At 41.8% G+C, this 20,993-nt stretch overlaps 2 protein-coding genes across 11 annotated transcripts in view; one reads left to right on the top strand and one right to left on the bottom strand.

The window, feature by feature from the left end:
* SRPK2 (SRSF protein kinase 2) overlaps positions 1 to 11,822 on the top strand; it is a 235,775-nt gene extending 223,953 nt beyond the window's left edge. For 5 of the 6 annotated variants that reach the window (XM_055085076.1, XM_024115940.3, XM_024115937.3 and 2 more), the window contains one exon: positions 7,218 to 11,822. In XM_055085076.1, the coding sequence (XP_054941051.1) occupies positions 7,218 to 7,402 (185 nt within the window). In that variant the 3' untranslated portion in view covers positions 7,403 to 11,822. The remainder of the gene's footprint in view (positions 1 to 7,217) is intronic. The other variant, XR_003679949.2, reaches the window with a different exon arrangement.
* Positions 11,823 to 11,867: 45 nt separating this feature from the next.
* KMT2E (lysine methyltransferase 2E (inactive)) overlaps positions 11,868 to 20,993 on the bottom strand; it is a 105,664-nt gene continuing 96,538 nt past the window's right edge. For 3 of the 5 annotated variants that reach the window (XM_055085072.1, XM_055085073.1, XM_055085075.1), the window contains 10 exons: positions 19,522 to 19,776; positions 19,212 to 19,356; positions 18,420 to 18,670; positions 17,967 to 18,023; positions 17,255 to 17,818; positions 15,941 to 16,230; positions 14,951 to 15,039; positions 14,718 to 14,843; positions 14,448 to 14,545; positions 12,351 to 13,581 (listed from right to left, as the gene is read on the bottom strand). In XM_055085072.1, the coding sequence (XP_054941047.1) occupies positions 12,445 to 13,581; positions 14,448 to 14,545; positions 14,718 to 14,843; positions 14,951 to 15,039; positions 15,941 to 16,230; positions 17,255 to 17,818; positions 17,967 to 18,023; positions 18,420 to 18,670; positions 19,212 to 19,356; positions 19,522 to 19,776 (3,012 nt within the window). In that variant the 3' untranslated portion in view covers positions 12,351 to 12,444. Of the gene's footprint in view, positions 13,582 to 14,447; positions 14,546 to 14,717; positions 14,844 to 14,950; positions 15,040 to 15,940; positions 16,231 to 17,254; positions 17,819 to 17,966; positions 18,024 to 18,419; positions 18,671 to 19,211; positions 19,357 to 19,521; positions 19,777 to 20,993 lie in introns of all 5 variants that reach the window. The other 2 variants (XM_024115941.3, XM_055085074.1) reach the window with 2 other exon arrangements.

Raw genomic sequence — 20,993 nt, 5'->3', positions numbered from 1 at the left:
AAAAAAAAAAAAAAAAAAAAAAAAAATTGAGCTGGATTTTTGTGGCTGGGAACATAATTACTGTTCTCACCCTGTTAGGGTTTAATCTGCTGGTCATTCCTTTGGGTGTGGGCGTTAGCCACCAGAGACCTTTAAGGAAAGCCGTCTTGGTCAGGGTGTCAGGGTGTGGCCCACCGGAAGTAAGCACCTGTGTGGATTTTGTCCCTATGCTGTCCTGCTGTGGTCTGGGTCCCTCCAAACCCGTTCCTGACCCCTAAAGGTGACAGTGTTAGGAGCGGGGCTGTTGGAAGGCGTTTAAAGGCATGGATGGCGTGAAAGGCATGGGTGGCGTAGTGCCTTACGGAGAGACACAGAGAGCTCGCTAGCCCCTCCGCCACCTGAGGACACAGGAAATCTCTGAGCTGGAAGAGGGCCCTCACCCGCCTGTGCTGGCGCCCTGCCTCCAGGACTGTGAGAAGTGAATTTGTTGCCTGTAAGCTCCCTAGTCGGTCATATTGTGTCATAGCAGCCTGAATGGACTAAGACACAAACCCGGGAAAGTGTCCCAGCCCTCAGGTGATGGCGAGAGTGTGCCACCGAGCAGATACTCTGTTGAGCCATCAGTAGCCATCGTTTTAGTAGAAGTTGCTGTATTGAGAATGGAAGTATGAGAGGAGACAGTTAACTTTAAAAAAGAAAAACAACTTGATTCTAGATGAGGGCGTTGAGTGTATTGTAATATATGTGAGCGATAGTGTGTGTCAGACCAAAGACCTCTTGAATACAGTGGAGAATTTCAGAGCTTGCAAGAAACTTGTGTGTAGCCAAAGGAGTGCATTTGTAGGGGACGGCATCAGGATAAGTGGTGTCCAGCAGAAGATGAGGAAAAGTGTAGGAGGGGGTGAGAACAGAGGGTGAAACTCAGGAGCTGGGTGTTTAGTTTAGTTTTGTTTTGGCCACGCCGCGCTGCTTGTGGGATCTTATTCCCTGACCGGGGATCAAACCTGTGCCCTCAACAGTGAGAGCGTGGAGTCCCAGCCGCTGGACCGCCAGGGAAATCCCAGGAGCTGGGTTTTAAAAGAGGCACTATTCTTAATTTTTAATGTTGAGATGAAACTTGTTAGAATGATTTTAACTTAGCTCCAGAATTACCTAAAAATCAACAGATTCTCTTATTTCTGTGAAGAGAAAAGAGCCCCTCTGTGGCGTTTGGCCCATACAGGATAGGATGGTCACTGCCCCACTTGATTTTCATGGCTTCAAGTTTAAAACCTCCTCGGTCATAGCATTTCCACGCGGCGTAGGCAGTGAAGACAGGCAGATTGCACACGTGGGCTTAGAGCAGTTTGTGAACTTGAGGGGTGTCTGGCCTGGAAATGCTGGGGAGGCAGGACGCAGGCCTCAGCGAGGCCTCACTCTGTCCTGTAGAAGCTGTACGCCGAGACGGGCCTGCGGGGAAGTGTGAGCTGGGCCGGTCTCCGCGGGAACTGGATTCTGGAGATAACTAGAAAAGTTTCTTCATACTAGTGAGTCTCAAAACTTTTAAAACATCAACTGCTTTAACTCTGATTTTATCTGAAGCACTGATTCTGTGTTATAAGAGGTCTGTTTTTTCCTCTCTGTGATAAACTCTCTCTCAGAAGCTGAGCTCCGTGCGAGCAGGGGCTCCGTCTGCCTCCTTTCGAAACTGCCTGCTGCCCGGAGCCCAGGTTGGGGGGTGGTGCCTGGTGAAGGTGGCTGGCTTCCTGCCGACTTAGTACATTTGAAAGCCTCCACCTGAGTCCAGTCTTTGTTTTATTTATTTTTTATTTTTTTATAATTTATTATTATTATTATTTTTGGCTGCGTTGGGTCTTCGTTGCTGTGCGCGGGCTTTTCTCTAGTTGCGGTGCGCGGGCTTCTCATTGCTGTGGCTTCTCTTGTTGCGGAGCATGGGCTCTAGGCGCGCGGGCTTCAGTCGTTGTGGCTCTTGGGCTCTAGAGCGCAGGCTCAGTAGTTGTGGCACACGGGCTTAGTTGCTCTGCAGCATGTGGGATCTTCCCGGACCAGGGCTCGAACCCGTGTCCCTTGCATTGGCAGGCGGATTCTTAACCACTGCGCCGCCAGGGAATCCCCCAGTCTTTGTTTCAGATGGAAGTCTTTGTGAGCTAGAAGCGGGGCAGTGGCTGACCCTTGGTGCTGGGGCAGTCCTGGTAACGCCCGTTGTCCTGGCATCACTGGCGGCAGGCTCACTCTGCCCTGGGTCCCTGCATGGAGGCTGCGTGAGAGGCCTCCCAGCGAGAGTTGCGGTGGAGATAGTGTGTGATAGTGACAGTGCTGCAGCCTGGAGGCTGGCCGTAGTGACACAGAACACACAGCAAAGGTATGTGGGGAATAACAGACCACGAGCCGAGAGGAGCTTTGAATTACTGTTTTACTCATTCAAATTTGAGCATGTGGTGCAAAAAAACAACAAAAAAAAAAAACAAAAAACCAAAAAAAAAACAATGAAATTGCTGTAGCAGGTTCAGGTGAATTCTATTACAGTTCATCCCATTTATTCCTGTCATTTAGTATGAGCTCCTCAGTAGTGAGATGTTTGTTTTTACTGCATCCTTTAACACAGCATTGGAATTCTTTTAAAGTTATTTTGTTGTATGCTTTGTGCCAGTTTTTCAGTAACAGTTTTACTGAGGTGTAATCTACACAGCATACAATTTACCCTTTCAAAGTGTGCCATTCCGTAGTTTTTAGTATATTCACACAGCTATGCAACCATTACCAGTCTCTGATTTTAGAACATTTTCGTTACCTCACAAAGAAACCCTGGGCCCGTGAGCACTCACTCTCCATCCCCCTACCTTCAGCCCCTGGCAACCCTGATCTACTTTCTGTCTCTATGAATTCGCCTGTTCTGGATTGTTCATATAAATGGAATCATGCAATATGTCGATTTTTGTGATGGCCCGTTTCATTTACTCTAGTGCTTTCCAAGTTTGTCCGTGTGGTAGCATGGATCAATGCTCCATTCTTTTTATGTATGGATAGACCACATCAGGCTTCTCCATCGGTTGATGGACATTTGGGTTGTTGCCACTTTTTGGCTATTATGAATAACGCTGCTGTGAACGTCAATGTACACGTTTTTGTGTGGACACAATGTTTTCATTTCTCTTGAATGCATATGTTGTGATACTTGAATTACAAAGGTTTTTAATTTTGATGAAGTCCAATTTTCTGTTTCTTGTTTTTGTTACTTGTGCTTTTGATATATCACATCTAAGAAACCATTGCCTACTTCAAGGTCATGGAAATTTATTCTTCAGTTTTCTTCTAAAAATTTATGGTTCTAGCTCTTAGGTCTAGGATCTGTTTTATGTGTGGGAGGTACGGTTTAATACAGATCTTCACCTCAAATCTTTATCTACATGTACTTTGTAGGAATTTGTTCAAATTTCTTGTGTTTTTTTGTCTTGCTTTGTACCTGTATTTATTGATAGGTTTCCTTTCTATGTGTATGCTGTTGAAATTTGTCCTGATTTATTTCATATCCTGGTTTCTTTTCTAGTTACCAGGAGTTACAGTACCAGGATTTCCCTTTATCGTCCCCCACGTGTGGTGTAAAACCTCATATGCTTGTGTGTGTAATTCTGGAATGCTGTAATTTCATAGTCAATATAATACATTTTCCTTCACAAATCACTTAATATTCAAGAGGAGTATAACGGAAGTACGTAAGTTTTTTCCTTAGAGAGCACCCTGCTGGCCTGAGGCTGGCGTGTAGAGTGGCCTTCCCGAGCCTTTACTCCGGGGGAGGGGCCCTCCCTCAGAGCCCCTCCCTGTCAGCCTTCCCTGATCTGTCAGGGTGATTCTGCCCCCCCGCCCCCCGCCCCCCCGGAGTGGGTCAGGAGGCCTGAGAGGCAGCTGCCCATCTGGCCTTGCTGGTGTCTGGGTGGCCTGTGTGTGGGTGAGAGCTGACGCGGAGGGAAGGTTAAGTATTACTCGGTATTCTTTAGGAAAGAAAGGCTGGAAATGGTTTAAAAAGTAAAGACTCACAATCAAGTGTTCGTTATTGGCACAATTTGTTTCAACAAAACACATCTTGGTATATTTTCCTAAGGGAAAAAATGGTTAAGGTAAAAGCTACTTGTACAATAGGACAGATAGTAAAAAATTGTTTTTAAAATGTTGTACTGTCTGGTTTTTTGTTTGTTTTGTTTTGTTTTGTTTTGTTTTGTTTTGTTTTTTTTTTTTGCGGTACGCGGGCCTCTCACAGCTGTGGCCTGTCCCGTTGCGGAGCACAGGCTCTGGACACGCAGGCTCTGCGGCATGTGGGATCCTCCCGGACCGGGGCACGAACGCGTGTCCCCTGCATCGGCAGGCGGACTCTCAACCACTGTGCCACCAGGGAAGCCCTGGTTATTTTATTTTTGTTTTATACGTGATGGGAGTGGAGGTGGCTGTGTTTCTTGTGTGTTATGGGCCAGTCTGGAGTTGGTGAATGGACTTGAAGCCCGTACTCATCAGAGGAACCTGTTCTTGGCGTTTCTAGCAATAGACGCACAAGTTTGGGAGCTTAGGGTTTTAAGTAACCTTTATCAACTGTTTTTTAAGACAGCGTTTCTTCTTATCGTGGAATTGAACATAAGAAGTTGTGCATATGATCATAGGGCCGAGGCGAGTTTATTTCGTCTTTCTTGGCATTATAGAGTTTTTCCACCTATCGCCATGATCCACATATTTGTTCTTTTTAAAGGCAATGCACTATTCTGTTATATTGCAGTATGATTATGTATTCAGTGTCTTGGTATTTAGGACTGTTTTGCATACTGCATATTTTCCTATTACAAACAGTATCTTTTCACGTACAGTTTTTTGTGTGGGATTACCTGGTCAAAAGTGTGTCAGATATTTTAGGATTTCCTTTGGAATCGCTTTCATCAGTTTATCGGGGCGGCTAGTTCGGTATAGCTTTCCAGCCTTTGTATTGTTTTCATCACTGTTATTACGTAGATTTTAAGGCATCTGTCATGGTAAAGCATCTCTCTTTTCATGGAAGATTGTACTCTGTTGCCTGTTGATGGAGTTTAGTCTGTCTGAGAACTGCGTCCTCGGGAGCAGATTCCCATGTTCTGAGCGGGCCTGGGCAGACCGAGCTCAGCAGTTGTTCTCATTTGCAAACCTGGCGAGTGTTTATTCCAGGTCAGAATAACATTCTCTGCCCGCGGAGCTGGTTTCGCCGTGTTGTGTGTGTGGTCTCTTAGTTTGCTCGAACCTCGCCCTGGTGAGATGAGCAGTTACTATAAAATCAATAGAGCTCCATCAGAGACAATGCAGAACGAGAAAGAAACAACTTTACAACAAAGCTGGTGTCTCAGAGCACCTGCTTTCCATCTTTATGGGCACTTTGAAAATTACTCCTGGGGTTGTACGTAGAACACAGTTTTGACTAACGTTACTACTAAACACGTTACCATACACTTTCCCACACGTTACTGAGTGCCGTTAACTACTCCTGGTCAGGTGGGTGTACCGTGGCTGGCTGTGTTTTTGACCACCGTTCTCCGATGACTGAGCACTCGTAACTTTGTGAGCGTATGTAATTTTGCAGTGTGCACAGTTTGGGGGCACGGCGGGTGGGTGGGTGCCAGGGTTTATCTCCTTAGGCGGGGTCCCTGCGGCGGGGATTTCTGGGTTAAAGGGGCGAACGGTCGGTGGTCCTCCCGCTTGTTCTCACGGGGACTGTGTTTCTCCTCTGAGAGGGCGGGTCCACCTGCCTCGGGACAGTAGAGCTGACCTGCAGCCTCCACGCTTAACTCTGTCCCCCGTCTTTACCTGGGAGCCAGGAACTTACCTAACACCCAGTCCCTTTCCCGAGAAATATCTTCTAGTGATTTCTGTGTTCAGAATTGTGTGCACATCGTGATGACTACTCTGTGGGCAGACCAGTTCATAAGAAGGCAGGTTGAAAGAGTGTAGGCCCAAAGGAAAAGTCATCGTGGGGTGGATTACCAGTCATTTTTTCCTTTGTTTTTGTAATTTTCTGTGATATCCTTTTATCTTCTTTACGATTAAAGAAACAGGAGGGGTGTGTATCTGCACTGAGTTGAGTAAGTGAGTGGAGCAGACCAGGCCTCCTGAGAAGACCTTTGTGAGCCCTGGACTGACCCTCTGTCAGTGCGTCGCGTGTACAAACCCCCTCGATGGTTAGGTTACAGCAGGGGGCCAGCGGAGAGAGGAACTGGCCTCTGTGTGAGGGTGCCCGTTGTCGGCGGCTTGGGCCCCAGGACGAGGGGAGCCGCGGGGCAAAGGGAGGCGGCCTCCCGGTGCGCGGCTCCTGTGAACAGACAGAGGAGACGAGTCATTCTTCCTGACAGTCCTCCTGTCCTTTTGGCAGTTTGACTTTAAAAATACCTTTTTTTCCTATTGCGAACAAGGCTGTTAGAGTTCGTGGACCATTTACGAGCCTGTCAGTCACTCTGCCAGGGCTGCTCGTAGCCCACACTTTTCCTACTGCAGTTATAGCACATTTTGAAAAGTATAACTTCGGGCTTTGTAAATTGATGTCCTGATAGCTTAGATTTTACAACAAATGTGTGGAGATGAATGGTATTTGATTTGGGTTGGCTCTAGGGCTGTGCCGTCCAGTACAGTCGCCACTAGCTCTTTGTGGCTATTTAAACTTAACTTAAAATTAAACTTCTGTTCCTTAGTTGCACTCACCCCGTTCTGAGTGCTCAGTAGCCACATGGAGCCGGCAGCGACCGTATTGGACAGTACCTGTGAAGTACACCTCCACTATCACTACCGTCAAGTTCTCTTGAACGGCGCTCTTCCAGAGGAAAAGATCCCCCTTTCTTTGCATGGTAACCTGCAGAAAAAATGGTCCAAGGAGTTTAAATAGCATGTATCTTAAAGCTTTTTCTAAGCAAATTTGCAAATTGCAAAGAATCCCAAGTTGGGGAGAGTGCCTCGGTCGGTCTTTTGCAAATGAAAATATTCTGGGCGTCCTCAGCATGCTCTGCTTATTTAAAGAAACTTGGAACTGATACAAATGAATTCTTCCTTTTTAAATGAACCCTTGTTTATATTCACCAAGCTTGCTTGAAATGTGACATTTTCGTCTGTGGGAAAGCTGGCCTCTGTTGTCATGTAGTGTTGAGCAGGTAGGTATCTGCTTCATTGTAAAGAACCCGGCTGGACCAACAATGGGAAATGCACAGTTGGAGCTTTCTTGACATGCCTGTTTTTCCCTGTAGGAGAACTGCGGCACATCACCAAGCTGAAGCCCTGGAGCCTCTTTGATGTACTTGTGGAAAAGTATGGTTGGCCCCATGAAGATGCTGCACAGTTTACAGATTTCCTGATCCCAATGTTAGAAATGGTTCCAGAAAAACGAGCCTCAGCTGGCGAATGCCTTCGGCATCCTTGGTTGAATTCTTAGCAGATTCTGCACACACGCGTTCTGAGCTGGCACGTGTTGTCCAGTGCATTGGCCCTAAACGGGGACTCTCGTTCTTAACAGGATTACAAGTGAGCTGGCTTCATCCTCAGACCTTTTATTTTGCTTTGAGGTACTGTCGTTTGACATCTTGCTTTTTTGTGCACTGTGATCCTGGGGAAGGGCAGTCTTTTGTCTTCAGCTTAGTAGTTACTGACCCACTTTACTTCTGGAAACGATAACATGTCTCTAAGCATTGTTTCTTGTGTTGTGTGACATTCAAATGTCAATTTTTTTGAACGAAAAATACTTTCCTCCTTGTGTTTTGGCAGGTTTTGTAACTATTTATGAAGAAATATTTTAGCTGAGTACTATATAATTTACAATCTTAAGAAATTATCAAGTTGGAACCAAGAAATAGCAAGGAAATGTACAATTTGATCTTCTGGCAAAGGGACATCATTCCTGTATTATAGTGTATGTAAATGCACCCTGTAAATGTTAATTTCCATTAAATATGGGATGGGGATTCAAATTTCAGAAAAGCTACCCAGTCTTGAGTGCTTTGTAGCCTAAGTTGCATGTAATGGACTTTAACTACTCCGAGGAGTTGTGCAAACTTTTCATTCCATGACAGTCCTTTTGCACTGGATTTTAAACAACTGGCTCTGGGTTATATCATTCCCCATATGGCACTTTATACAAAGAAAAGACATGCTTCTCATTCTGAAATACGTATTATAGTTTAGGACTCCCATTCATATTTTTGCATATTTTAAATTAAAGGTACTTTTAAGGAAAAAGAGCAATTTCCCTTTAAAAATGTGGTAGCCTGGTACCATGTGGTGTTGCCTCCTCCAAGCCCTGTAAGTTAAACTCTACATAGATTAAATTGGACAAGAGAAACATGTTCAGTGTGTGGAATGAAAATATATATTTTTTTGGAAAAGCTTGCTCGTGTTTGTCTAGCACCAAGGTATGATATGTACAATTTGCAGTGCAGTGGGCAGAATACTAACATCTCAGAGGTAACAGGGATTGCATTCATTCCAGAGACAGTTTTGTGTGTGGCTACAACACATTTTACTAGCTTTTTCATTGTCTCTCCATGCATTGAAGTTGAGAAAATGATTTTTTCCCTTTGCAGATTGCGCACCATTTTGTTTATGCATTTCCTTAAAACTGTAGAATCCAGAACACAAACCATAGTAGGCAATACAATTTTAGAATGTAATACATAGAGGTACATTTAGCCTCTTTTAGAAATCAGTGGATTGAATTTTTTTGTTTGTTTTACATTCCTCAAGGTGCCTCGTTTTTCTTGACTTTGTCCATTAACATTTATCCACATGCCTTTGCAATAACTAGATTGTGAAAAGATAACAAGTGTTGTAACAATAATCCATTGTTTGAGGTGCTTGCAGTTGTCTTTAAAATTAAAGTGTTTTGGGTTTTTTTTTCCCAGACATTGCCTTGGTCATTGGCCTATATTTGAAGCGATAGAATCAATAAACATTTGCTACCCTTTTAATGTAGTGTAACCAGAACTAAAGGAAGTATCAGCATTCCTGTAGCAGGAAATGTAGTTGTAGAACATGCATTAAGGCTTAATACGAGGAAAACATTCATTGTTTTTGTAAGGGTAGGATATGGATCTAGAAAAGATGCTGTAGTATATAGATCCATTACCTAGAATTTCTGTGACCCTTTTTCATTCATGTTTCATCAAAAACATACTAGTTACATTTTGTTTGCGCATTGTCAGTTTTCTTTTTTCTTCTTCACAGTATTCACTGTGAGGGAACAAGACACGTAATCCTCTTAGGAGTTAGCATTAGATCATATCGCTGTGAGGTGGAAGATACCATTCATTTATGAAATGTGCATGCTAAGTTTTTCTACTGAGGCTGTAGGTGACCTTGTAGAACTCTGTGAAGGATAGTGGCTGTAGACCAGTGATGCCATCCACAATTTGCACAGGAACCATTCTCACGAGAACCACGGAGTTCATGTATGTCTTCCCTAAGTCCATAAGAATTTTTATCAGGGTTATGCCACACTTGAATGAAATTTGTCTAATACAGTTTTGGCTCGTGTTAGAAAATAATCCAGATAATTACGAATTTTGTTAAGGATCTCTCATTTAGGATAAAATAGCCTAACTAGTTTATAAATGTAAAAGCAGTTGTTCTAGAAGGAATATACATTTGTATTAGGTATGGTGTGGTTTTTAGCAGATTCTTGGTGGCTCCATGATGATGAATGCATATAAGCTAAACGAGGACCACTGGTTATGCAAAACACTATAGCCAGCTCAGTGATTTTAGTTGAATCGTCCTATCTTTTCCTTTCTCTAGTCCATGTGAAGTCATCATGGAAAATGACAAGCAGTGGATCACATATGTGATGACAGCAGATTCAGAAGCTGGCTGTCTGGAAATTAGAACTGCCCCAAAGAGGCAGAGGAAAAGTGGATATAATAGGAGCTTCAAAAAAGCATTAGCTTTCTAGGTGAAAACTGATTTACTAACTTGCTTCCTCCCATACTTGGATCATCCGTAGCTAGTTAACAGCTGGGGTAGAGAACTTCGGTTTGTATCTGCCGGTGAAATTACTTCTTAAATTCCAGTTTTCTCCCATTCATTTTTTTAGAAATTAATGCAGTTTACAGAAAAGCTTCCGTATACATTATTTGTATAGTAGGCAAATCTAAAACTACGAGGAATTAAAATCTTTAGGACAGTCCTTTTAAAGAGGTGTGACTATTCATAGTTCACTATGCTAGTTAACTTTGTCTTCTGTTTGAAACTATGCGGGGGAGGGCCGGTGGATGACTGGATGATGTAAAGCCACTTCCTCGTGGACAGGTATTTCTTTAGCAAATACCGTAAGTAGAATCTTGTTTGATAATCAAGGATGGCAAAGTTGACCTAAGTTCTTCTAAAACTCGATTAGGATTGAGCCCTAAACACAGCTGTGTTAATGTAGCTGTTTTCAAAAGGAAATGGAAATTAAAAGTGTAAAACATGACATACTACTGCCAATCTTAGTCATTTTTAGTCTGTTTACTTTTTTCTCCAATACACAGAATTTGTATACTGTGTCAAATTATCTCAAGTAATTGGATGGTGAAATATGTGCTGACAAATACTGTCACTACTATTGGTTTATACTTAATCCTCCTGAGGTAGAAGACAAAGAATTTATTATTCCAAAATAGTAACTAGCATTTTGTATTTCAGCAATAAAATGTTCACTTGAGAGGCCATTTTCATTTCACTTGAGAGGCCATTTTCATTTCACTTGAGAGAGCTAAGAATGCCTTTTTCCTTTAGTTTTGTACACCCAAGACAAATTTGTGAGATTTCCTGCTACTCTTTTAAATACTACAGCTAGACAGTAAATGTTAAGGTTTTCAACTAATTTTGGCTCATCAGTAGGACATTTGCAGTCATGTTCTAACATGTACAAATTAGATACTCCTGTGTTTTTAGGTAAAATATTCTGTACTTTCAAACAGCTGTAAATTAGTCTATAGTTGAATCATGGGATGCTTTAATGGAATGGATTCATCTTGTACGATGTCAGATAATAAGTAAATGTGTGTAGCATCTATGTAGCACGGTAGTTTCTTATGGCTCCTGCTCCTGCAAAAAAATAACATGTAGGAACATTCCAGGAACAAGCCTTTACCGCCTCCCGATGATTGCTGCAGTCCAGTCCAGCTGAGGTAGTAGTTGCGAAAGAAAATGGAAGGCTCCTTACAAACTCTATCTGGAAAAGGTAACTTCTGTAAAAACACTTGCATCAACAGACCCCAATCTCAGAAGTGGTACAGGACAATTTGGTAAAACTGACATAATTGTGGTTTATTAACATGAATTAAAATGCCCAACCAGTGCTTCAATGTGACAGTATATTTAAAATAGAGGAATTAAAGGCCATATACTGTACTACTTTCACAAAGATCACACAGTTTTGCAAAGACATGTCATATGTACAGTGCTATATGATGTCATGAGAAAAGCTGTAAGCGATTATATACGCAAAAGAAATGCAGTATTTACAGTTTGTCAGGAGACATTAAAAATCATCTATACATTAAATTACATTTTGCTTGCAAATAACCGATAAAATGAGCCATCTTCACACCGAACTAAAAATCTGTATTGCATTTTTTTTATACATAAGATGCACTCACAGAACTGCTGATCGATAGAAAGAAAATCCTCATACTGCCATTACTTAGCTGTGTATTTAATGCATATGTATAAAATAATAATATAGAAGACATTCACTAAATGAATTTAATTCCAACGATAAAATTTAAAGATCATGTAGCATCAAATCTACTGCCAGAAAAACAGCTGGAATGTTCACTTACAAAATAAAAGATACCTACACTGGCTTAACAGCACATTTTTTAAGGAATTTTTTAAAAAGCAAAAATGGGAAAAATACAATGAGAGAGCACTGGTGTTGTTTTGTTTTCTTTTTTATACAAAGTTTCATGTACAAGCTTTAAAAAGTACCTTAACAGGTACATATGAAATATACAGTTTATCTTACAGAACATTTTAAAAAATGTTTTTGGAGTCCATTTTAATGCCACCCTGAACCATGGTAATTGTTCTGAAATGTTGGTGGCACCTGTGCTCTGTGAATTGGAATCTGTCCAGGCACTGGAGATGCCTGCTGAGGTCCTTGAACCCCATGTGGCAGGGCCACAGAGCCAGGATGAGGACAGAACCCTGAAGCGGTAGGTGTGGGAATACTGTTTGGTCCTTGGGGCTGGAGATGAGGACCTGCGACTGGTAATGGACAATGTGGCCCTGTTCCAGAAGGCTGGTGTTGGGGTCCCGGTCCCAGAGTGGTGTGATGTGTAGCTTGTGAGGGGTACGGTGGTACAGCTGGATGAGCACTTGAAGGAAAAAGTGGAGGTCCTTGATGAGGTGGGTGGTGTAAGGCTGGAGCCGATGGGGTATGATGCCCGGAAGCCAGAACACTGGAAGGCGGAGGGGGAGGGGGTGGTGGAGGGGCTGAGCTCACCACGTGCTGGTGTTGTGCTTGCAGACCTGGGAGTCCGGTGGAGGGGTGGGGCGGTGGATGGTGGTGCGGGGCGGGACCGGGAGGGGGAGGGGGGGGTGGCAGACGGTGTCCAGCTGTTTGAGAGTGAACGTGGGACCCAGGGGGGGAGGGGGGGGGGGGGGGGGGGGTGGCAGACGGTGTCCAGCTGTTTGAGAGTGAACGTGGGACCCAGGGGCGACAGCGTGGACAGGCCCCACGCCGTGTGCTACGGAGTGTGGCTGTTGCTGGGCGAGGTGTGGTCCTGGAGCGGGAGGCGGGGGAGGCGGCGGGGGGACGACGGCCGCCGAGGCCTGGTGGTGAACGGGAGGGTTCTGCGAAGGCAAAAAGTGCCCTGGAGTCACGTGGTGTCCCGGAACGGCTTGCTGGCCCGCGGTGCCGGGAAGAGCTTGATTTGGTCCTGATGTAAACACAGTTTGTTGGGAAAGACTGCCTTTCAGCTGATTATAGCTCTGAAAGTTTGCGGAGGGCTGCTGGTTTTGATAGTAAGGGGAGGAGGGCGGGGGCGGGGGGGGCGGCGGGGGCGGAGCCGCGGCGCCCAGGCTCGGCTGGGTAAACTGCTGACTGAGTGCTGCCGGAGGAGGCTGTCCTGAGGGCGTCTGCGTGAACAGCGCTCCAGAAGGGGCCTGCTGCTGCGTACTGGCTGGAAGGTTCTGTGCTGCTGGGTAAAAATTTCTTTGAGGCTCTCGCTGAGTTGTTCCAACTTGAGGTGACTGTGAGTGGTGAGGCCTGTAGGGAGAGCCTAACTGCTGTGAAGGAGGCTTTGGTGACAGGTAACCGTGTTGTACAGGCGTGTGAGGCGTTGACGACTTGGGAGGATTTTCTACGTGAGGCGATGGAGGACAGTGCAGCTTCACTGGCGCAGAAGGCAGCTTCTGTGAAAGCTGCTCCGATGAACTGCGAACAAGTGCCTGTGGAGGATGATTCTTCGAAAGTGCTTGGGTGTTACCTGACAGCTGTTTTTGATGGAGTTCTGTTTTCAGGTGGACGCCGTTCTCAGCTTCTGACACAGTAACTGCTCCCTCCCAATGGGAGTCTGGCTTTGTGAGTATTTTCCCATGGGGCTGGGCAGGAACTGCAGGTCCCGGAGAACCAGGCTGTGAGAAGAAAACACATTTATATAAACTTTAGAAACATTTTATGTACATTGAGGTTTGTTATTACTGGTATTTAATGTTAGCTAAGTATTCATTTTAACGGGGGCAGGGAAAAAGAGGTCTGAGAGGACAACTACAGAGGCTTGGGATGTTAAAAAGCCAGTTTTTTAAAGTAGTTCGGCAAGTTCTCATAATAAGTGTCAACTGAATTCCCTGAATTTTTATTGAAGACAAGTTAAGGAAATTAATCTGCCTTTTGTTCCCTGAGCAGTGAAACCTGTCTTTGACTCCTATTCTGAAAGAACCACCCTTAAACACTGCAGGCAAGTTTCAATTCCGTATTTGACATTTCTGTACTCCACCTAAGGATAAATTTGCTTGGGTAGATAAACTTGCTCCCCCAAACTGTTTTCATTTGTAATACCTTTTCCACTGTTCAAATACAGGTGATCCACGGATAAGACTACTTGAATAGATAATGATGTTCTTTAAGGAAAAAGAAAAAAATCAATCTCAGATTTCCTCATCGTTAGTTTCCAAAGATATTGCCCCACTGGATTATCACGTCTTCGTGATCCAGGATAGAGGCAGCATTTCTTTTAAATTAAGAATGTCACCTGACCTTTTGTTTTTAGAGAATTCACTGGCCGGTCAAATATTTTATGAAAAGACTATGAATTTCCTAGACACTAGGATAGGATAAGGGGGTGGAAGGAGCTCTTGGAGCAAGTGTTCAGCACATTGGAACTTTAACGGGAAAAGTGTCCAGAAATCAGAAACCGATCCTTGGTACAGCAGAAAAACCTCCCTGTGCACATTACCATCCACTTTTCTGAAGGGCCACGTTCAAAGGTCAATGTTATTACCTTGCTCATTTTTGAAGGGCTTTTACAAGTATTTTGGGAAGTATCTGGGGATGCACATTCACTTGTAGTCGTGGATTCTGGATTTTCAGGATCAGGGTCTGTAAAGCATAAATAAGGAACCACAGAAAATGTAAAACTGCATGACAAATACTGCTTCTTACTAACACTTCGACGTACATTCTACTGTTCAAACCAACGTCTTATAAAGGCTCTCTCCTTTCTGAAAAGGTATTTAAAACAACAACCAAGATAGGTCATCTGCTTACTGACCTTCCATAAGTTCACTGAAAGAAGGGACTGGGCCCTTGGGTTGCAACTGGGGAATGTGATTTGAATGAGATGAAGGTGAAGACGGAACATGAATCGGTGAACATGGGACACATGGTGACTCTCCCCCTAGAGATGAAGCAGAAGCAGACCCAAAGAGAACATTAGAAGCACAGAACGGGGCTGCAGAGTGATTAGCTGACTCCACTTTTTGGCAAAGGAACAAGCTCACTTACCACTATCTTTATCTTTTCGGTGATCACTGAGTAGTAAAGCTCTCTGGTAACTCCTCTCTCGCACTTGCTCCACTGAAGTTGAGGCGGTCCTTTAAAATCAAGTCATAACATCAGTTCAAAAGCTGCTGCCGGCTAGATCAGTTTGTGTCCCTTGATGGCCAACATAGCCTCTCAGATAAAGGCTTTTGCTCTTTGGGGAAAAGCTTTGAAAACAGCTCCCCACCCCAGCCCACAACACCTCCCAAAACTGAGATTTTTATCCTCATTTATTTGAGGAACTCAAGCAGACGCCATTCCTTTGTCTTAGGCGATTTCTTGGTGAAAAGGAGGGGGTTGTTGAAGGGGGTAGCAAAAAAACATTCAGAACGTCACTTCAGGTTACCAAAGGGACCACATATACCCCTGACAAATTACCTTGGGTCTGGATTATAAGGCTAGCAGGAAGCTCAGAGGTAAGAGGACCATGGAGCAAAATGAATGTGGCCTCCTGCCCTTTGCAGGACCCTTCTGTATCCAGCTTCTTCTATTCCTATTGAAGAAACACTAAACATGGCTGTTCTCTCAAGGCAACTGGTAAGGGTGGCAAAGAAATTGCCCGACGTTGACTAGGATAAAGGTTCTTTGGAGAGGAATATTTGTGTGAAAATTATCAAGGAGTAGATATAATGGACCTTTAATGATGCAGGCAAATACGTAACTGGTTTAAAACTCTCATCAGCAAAAGGGATCTGTCAAAATTATGATCACAAACCTCTGCTTTAGGAGAACAACAAACAGGAAGGCAGCTGATTAACAAAAACTTTGTTGTTTTTCAGAATAGCACACTTCAAATCTTTACAAATATAGCTCCGTTCAAAATCAGCTATGTAAAAAGTTAAGATCCTGACTGGATGATAAAATAACAAAGACTACTGTCATCATAAGGTATATTACTTGCAGTTCTAAAGTTAGCAGTTAGTTAGGTTTTTTTTTTTTCAACAGGCAGCTTACCATTGGACTTCTGGTTCATTCTTTTCACTGGCAGAAGCTTCCTTAACAGGACAGTTATTGCTGGTTTCTTCCAAAGTAGCATTATAAACTGTAGCTGGTGTTGGTAAAGGTAGGCTAGCTGTGCTTTCTACCTGCTCCCCATTTTCGTTCCCATTGGCACACCCGTCAGCATTGTTGCTGCTCAAGTTTCCACTTGTGTGAGGTGATACATTAACCAGTGGAAAGTGCTCTGCCTTAGAGCCACTTTTCCTAGCTTCACGTTGTCTTTTCCGGTATTCTAATAGAGAAACCTTAAGCAAGAAAGATAAGGAAAAGCAAATCTTTTATCCTTGTTTTTATATGTCAGTGTCAATCTATTCTTTTTTTTTTTCTAAAGAGAATTACTATATTTACATTAAGAAAATTATACAAAATAATTTGATTCTGAACAAACAATAATAATTAACAATTATTAAATGCCTACTATATGCCAGGCATTGTATTTAGATGATTTACATACATTATCTCATTTAATCCTCACAACAACCCTATGAAATAGGAATATTATCATCCCCATTTTACAGATGAGGAAATTGAGTAACTCACTCACTCAAGGTCACACAGCTGGTGAGTGTTGGAGCCGGGATTCGAACCTAGGTCTTACTTGAAAGCCCGTGCTCTTTCCACTATACTATATTGCTTCCCACAAAGTTGCCAACTGGACTCTGTTATAAAAATTAAAAGCACACATCACTAAAATTCTTTCGACTTGCAAAGCAATAAGCCTATTAACAAATAAAATACGTGTTGTAGATTCTCCCACTGATCTGAAATAAGGCATTCTAATTGTCTCAGTATGTCTGCCAACCAAATAATGGTGGTAAATCAGGGAACTTATTATTTATATAATAAATACTTTTATATCCATGGCCTAAATACTGTAGGTATTAAGGATGAGGAAAGAGGCATTTCTTCTATATCGGCTGCCTGGTCTACGTAAAATAAGGGTAATAAGAACACAAATATTATTCAATTCTGTTTATTTGGTTGGGAAGTGGTTATCTTTAAAAGTTACTCTTTCAGTGAAATAAATCACCTTGAGGTTTCGATCTCTGAAACCATGCTCCTTATAGGAATTTTCCATATCACTAGCTCTCTGCAAACATTATCTAATTCACTGAGCATTTACAAAAGGTTTAAAAACGTACATGTCAATAATTCAATATGAATAAAGTATGAATGCCTTACACAATACATATTATAACTACTAATTACCCTCAGAAGTAGTATGAAAAAAACACTATTAAAAGGACTATAAATCGTTAAATTTGTAACCTTTTTCTTTTGTGGTGGATTCTGGGGTGTGCAACTTCCGTCGATCAAATTGTCATTAATAGTCCGTCCAAAACCAGATACAAGCCCATCTTCTGAAGTACAAAACACAGGTGTTTCCATAAACATGCCTCTAGTATCATCCTGCATCAGGCACTTTGACTCACTTATTCGGAAGCCTCCTCCAACCTCCAACTGATGTGAGGGTGTCAGGTCCCTCAAGTTGGAGTTTACTGAGAAGTTAACTCCTGTTCTGTCAGGACTCTTTACCCAGGAAGAATATATTGGGCCCCGTCCAGAGTGAGCAGATTCCAGTTGGCTGTTAGACTCAGTCCTATCATGTGCAGGTGTTTCCATGGTTTTATGTAAGGCAGCTTGCTCGACTGTATCGAGTCCCAGTTGAAGGTCTGACACAGATTCCTTTTCTCCAGGGCACTGCCTACTGACTTCAGTCCTACTCCTAGGGCTGGTATAACCAATAGTCTTTATTTCTTGCAGACCGAGTTCAGTTAAATTAGAATTTCTAAAAGGCCCCAATGTTAACATGGTTGAAGATCTGTCAAAGCCCTGTTTACAGAATTTAAAAAAAAAAAAAAAAAAAAAAATTACACAAATAACCACATTTGGAAGCTAGTTACATTAAATCTACCAATAATTTATAATGATACTAGGGAAAAGTCACCGATTTAAAAAACCTTTTTTAATATCTCCTTACCTCTTGACTATAAGTGCGTCTCTTAATTTCTGGAGAACTTTCTGGGGAAGAAATATTCTACATAAAAGAAATAATCATAATTGAAAATTAAAATATGTTAACAAACCCATGATATTTATAGAAATGAGAACTTAAAATGAGAAACTGCTACACAGACTTTGGTTTTAAACTTTTTCTCTTTTATTTCCATTCCCCTTATATTTTGCTTTAAGGTCACTTTGATACACACAGTCATTTAGTCTGACTTTTGTGTATCAATCAGATGAAATGAAAGTTATGTGCATTTTAATAAAAAATAAAGTTTAAATTCACAAATGCATGTTCCAAATTTTCGCTCTTAGATTCTTACTAACTTTTTTTTCCTGCTCTCAGTACACTAATTATTAAAGGGAGAAAAAGACAGCTATTAAAGAAACCCCATCCCCATGGGTTTTTGTCTCTGTTTTTTCTCACCTCAAAGTGCATGGTATTTCCCGGTGTGCCAGGAGTTACTGGGGTAACTGGTGAATAAATGGGCTTATAACCATTTCTACAAGCTTCATCGTCTGACTTTACCCGTGGAGGAGTGGCAAATGATGGATCCGTAGGAGTAATATCTGTGTGAGTTGGCGTAGCATATGGTGAAGGAGTAGGTGTGGAGGTTTCTGAGTAAGCAGAATCTAGTAACTGATAGAGTCTTCGTTTTTTTAGTGGTGTAGTTAAATCTGTTGGTGAAATAAGTTAAGAAATTATACTGCTGCTATTTGCTGTAATCTGTAATATACTCTGGGAAACATCAAAAAACATCAGCAGTCATAATTATGATGATTTTCACCCCGAAACTAAATTTCACGGTTTTTAAAGATAACAGGAAGCAATCTCTCCCCCGCCCCCCCCCCCCAACTTAGTCAGTTTCACTGTTAGCAAGCATTGTCCTGCCAGAAGGCGTACAGGCCTGGGGGGGGCTCTAAGAAATCTTGCTAGTACAGCTGTTAATTTAACTGATTTCTAAGAGTCCTTCTGAATCTTGTTGAAAAACAGCTGGCCAACTAGGCCCAAAATTCAACCATAAGACCCAACATATTGTACCTGGTACTGCAAATTAAGGTTTTCATGTCTACCTTCATCTAAAACTTTGGAGGACAGAAAAGAGAAAATATATATAACAATGTGCTTCTTTTGAAAGGTACATAATTAGAATATATATATGCTATATATATCCTGCCACATTCTCCACACTAGAACAACACTGAAAAGAAATTCTACCTGGAAGAGAACAGCTATCATTTAATAGTAGTGGACTTCTATTTTCACCATTGACTGTAGGACTTCTGGATCTTTCTTGACAGGGTGAATTAAATCTGTGTAAAATTGCTGAGTTTTCTTCTTCCAGAGCTTGTTTCAACCACCGCTGAAATACACAGAACAATAAACGAAGAGAAATCAGTTTGTAGCTGTTTACATATCCTATAAATGTACGGCCAATTCCAAAAGCATTTCACTACCAGGACTGGTAGTAAGGAATGAGAATGGCACTTGGCTCACACCAGATTTTCATATCCAAAGAAAAGTTTACCTTCTTGCATGAGCCAGAAATGTTTTCAGGAGGTTCTTTTCTTCTCCTTTTTTCTGAAAGGAATGGTGAAGTGAATCTAATGTAGTGCTTAGGAGTAGAGTATACATGCGGACTATAAGTGAGACCCGGTAAAGAATTGAGCTGTGTAGCTAACACTTCAGGATCTGTAGTTATGCGCAGAGGCCTTTCTGAAAGGGTGTCTGAAGGTTTTCCTGTCTTCTCATTCTTCTCACTTAACCATTCATTGACCAAGTGCTAGAGAGAAGGAAAATTTGGATCACTATATATGTAATTATACAGATTCTCCTATAGAATATTCTAATACCAAATTTGTAACTGACATTATCTAAAATGAGAGATTAATTTAAATCATTCATATCTGATGTCTAAAAAGTCAATATAAGTCATTCTGCATTTCCTTGGTTATCTACACTTACTACTAAAATTTTTTACACAATAATACTTTGTAGGAACAAAACACATGATAGTTTTTATAAAATAGTTAAAATCTAGGAGACCTCAGTACTATCTTAAAAACACAAACACTAAACTGCTTCTATATTATGTGTAAAATGTTTAGTTTGTCAGACTTTAGGCAGTGTTTTTTCTACTGTGGCTGCCCATCAGAATCTCCAGATGAGGCCAGTGCATATAATTTATTTTTTATTTTTAAAGCTGTCGGCACTGACAATCACTAATGATTTAAGGGGTTTGAAATCTCTAAGTTCCCATGCTTTGAAAATTCACATAGTCCCTTTCTTAATTCTGTTTATTCTTTCTTATTCTGTTTAATTCTGTCCCTTTCTTTAATTCTTAATTCTATTTATTTTCTTAATTCTGTTTATTTTAATTCTGTTTATTTTTTTGGATCTACAGTGTACATAGTTCAGTCTTTACTAGCTATATGAATATACCTGATATCCTAAAGTATAATGATTACTCACCTTTTTCTTTTTTTAAAAACTAGTTATTTAGTAAAGTTCAGATGTAAATGGGCATGGAAATAAGGGTTACATTTCTCAGCTCAAGCACGTTTTCTTTGCTGTGTGGGCATTTATATCTTTTCTATCTAGTTATCAAATTATATTCCTTTTATTTTTATTATAAATGTAATTTGTAGAATATGTAGAAAAACTAGTGTATAATGTATTTACACATGCATTCTCACAATACACATGCAGAAATACATAACATTAAAAAAAACAGTCTACCCACATCCTGTCTTCTAGAGATAATCACTATAAGCATTTTGGCATCTTTTCTTTCCTTCCTTTTTTCAATGTATGTAAGCTTCCTTTCTAGGACAAGCAACAGGGGCTAAAGCACTTGGGAGTCTGCACCAGACTGCCCTGGTGTGAATCCTGGCTTTGCCACTTACCATAACCTCAAGCAAGTTACATAACTTTTCTACATCTCAATCCTGATCTATAAAATAAGGGTCATGAGAGAAACTAGCTCTACAAATAGGGTTA

Source organism: Physeter macrocephalus, chromosome 5 (genome assembly GCF_002837175.3).
Source record: "Physeter macrocephalus isolate SW-GA chromosome 5, ASM283717v5, whole genome shotgun sequence".
Classification (NCBI taxonomy): domain Eukaryota; kingdom Metazoa; phylum Chordata; class Mammalia; order Artiodactyla; family Physeteridae; genus Physeter; species Physeter macrocephalus.
Note: the sequence above shows the minus strand (reverse complement) of the source record. Positions and strands in the feature narration are given on the sequence as shown.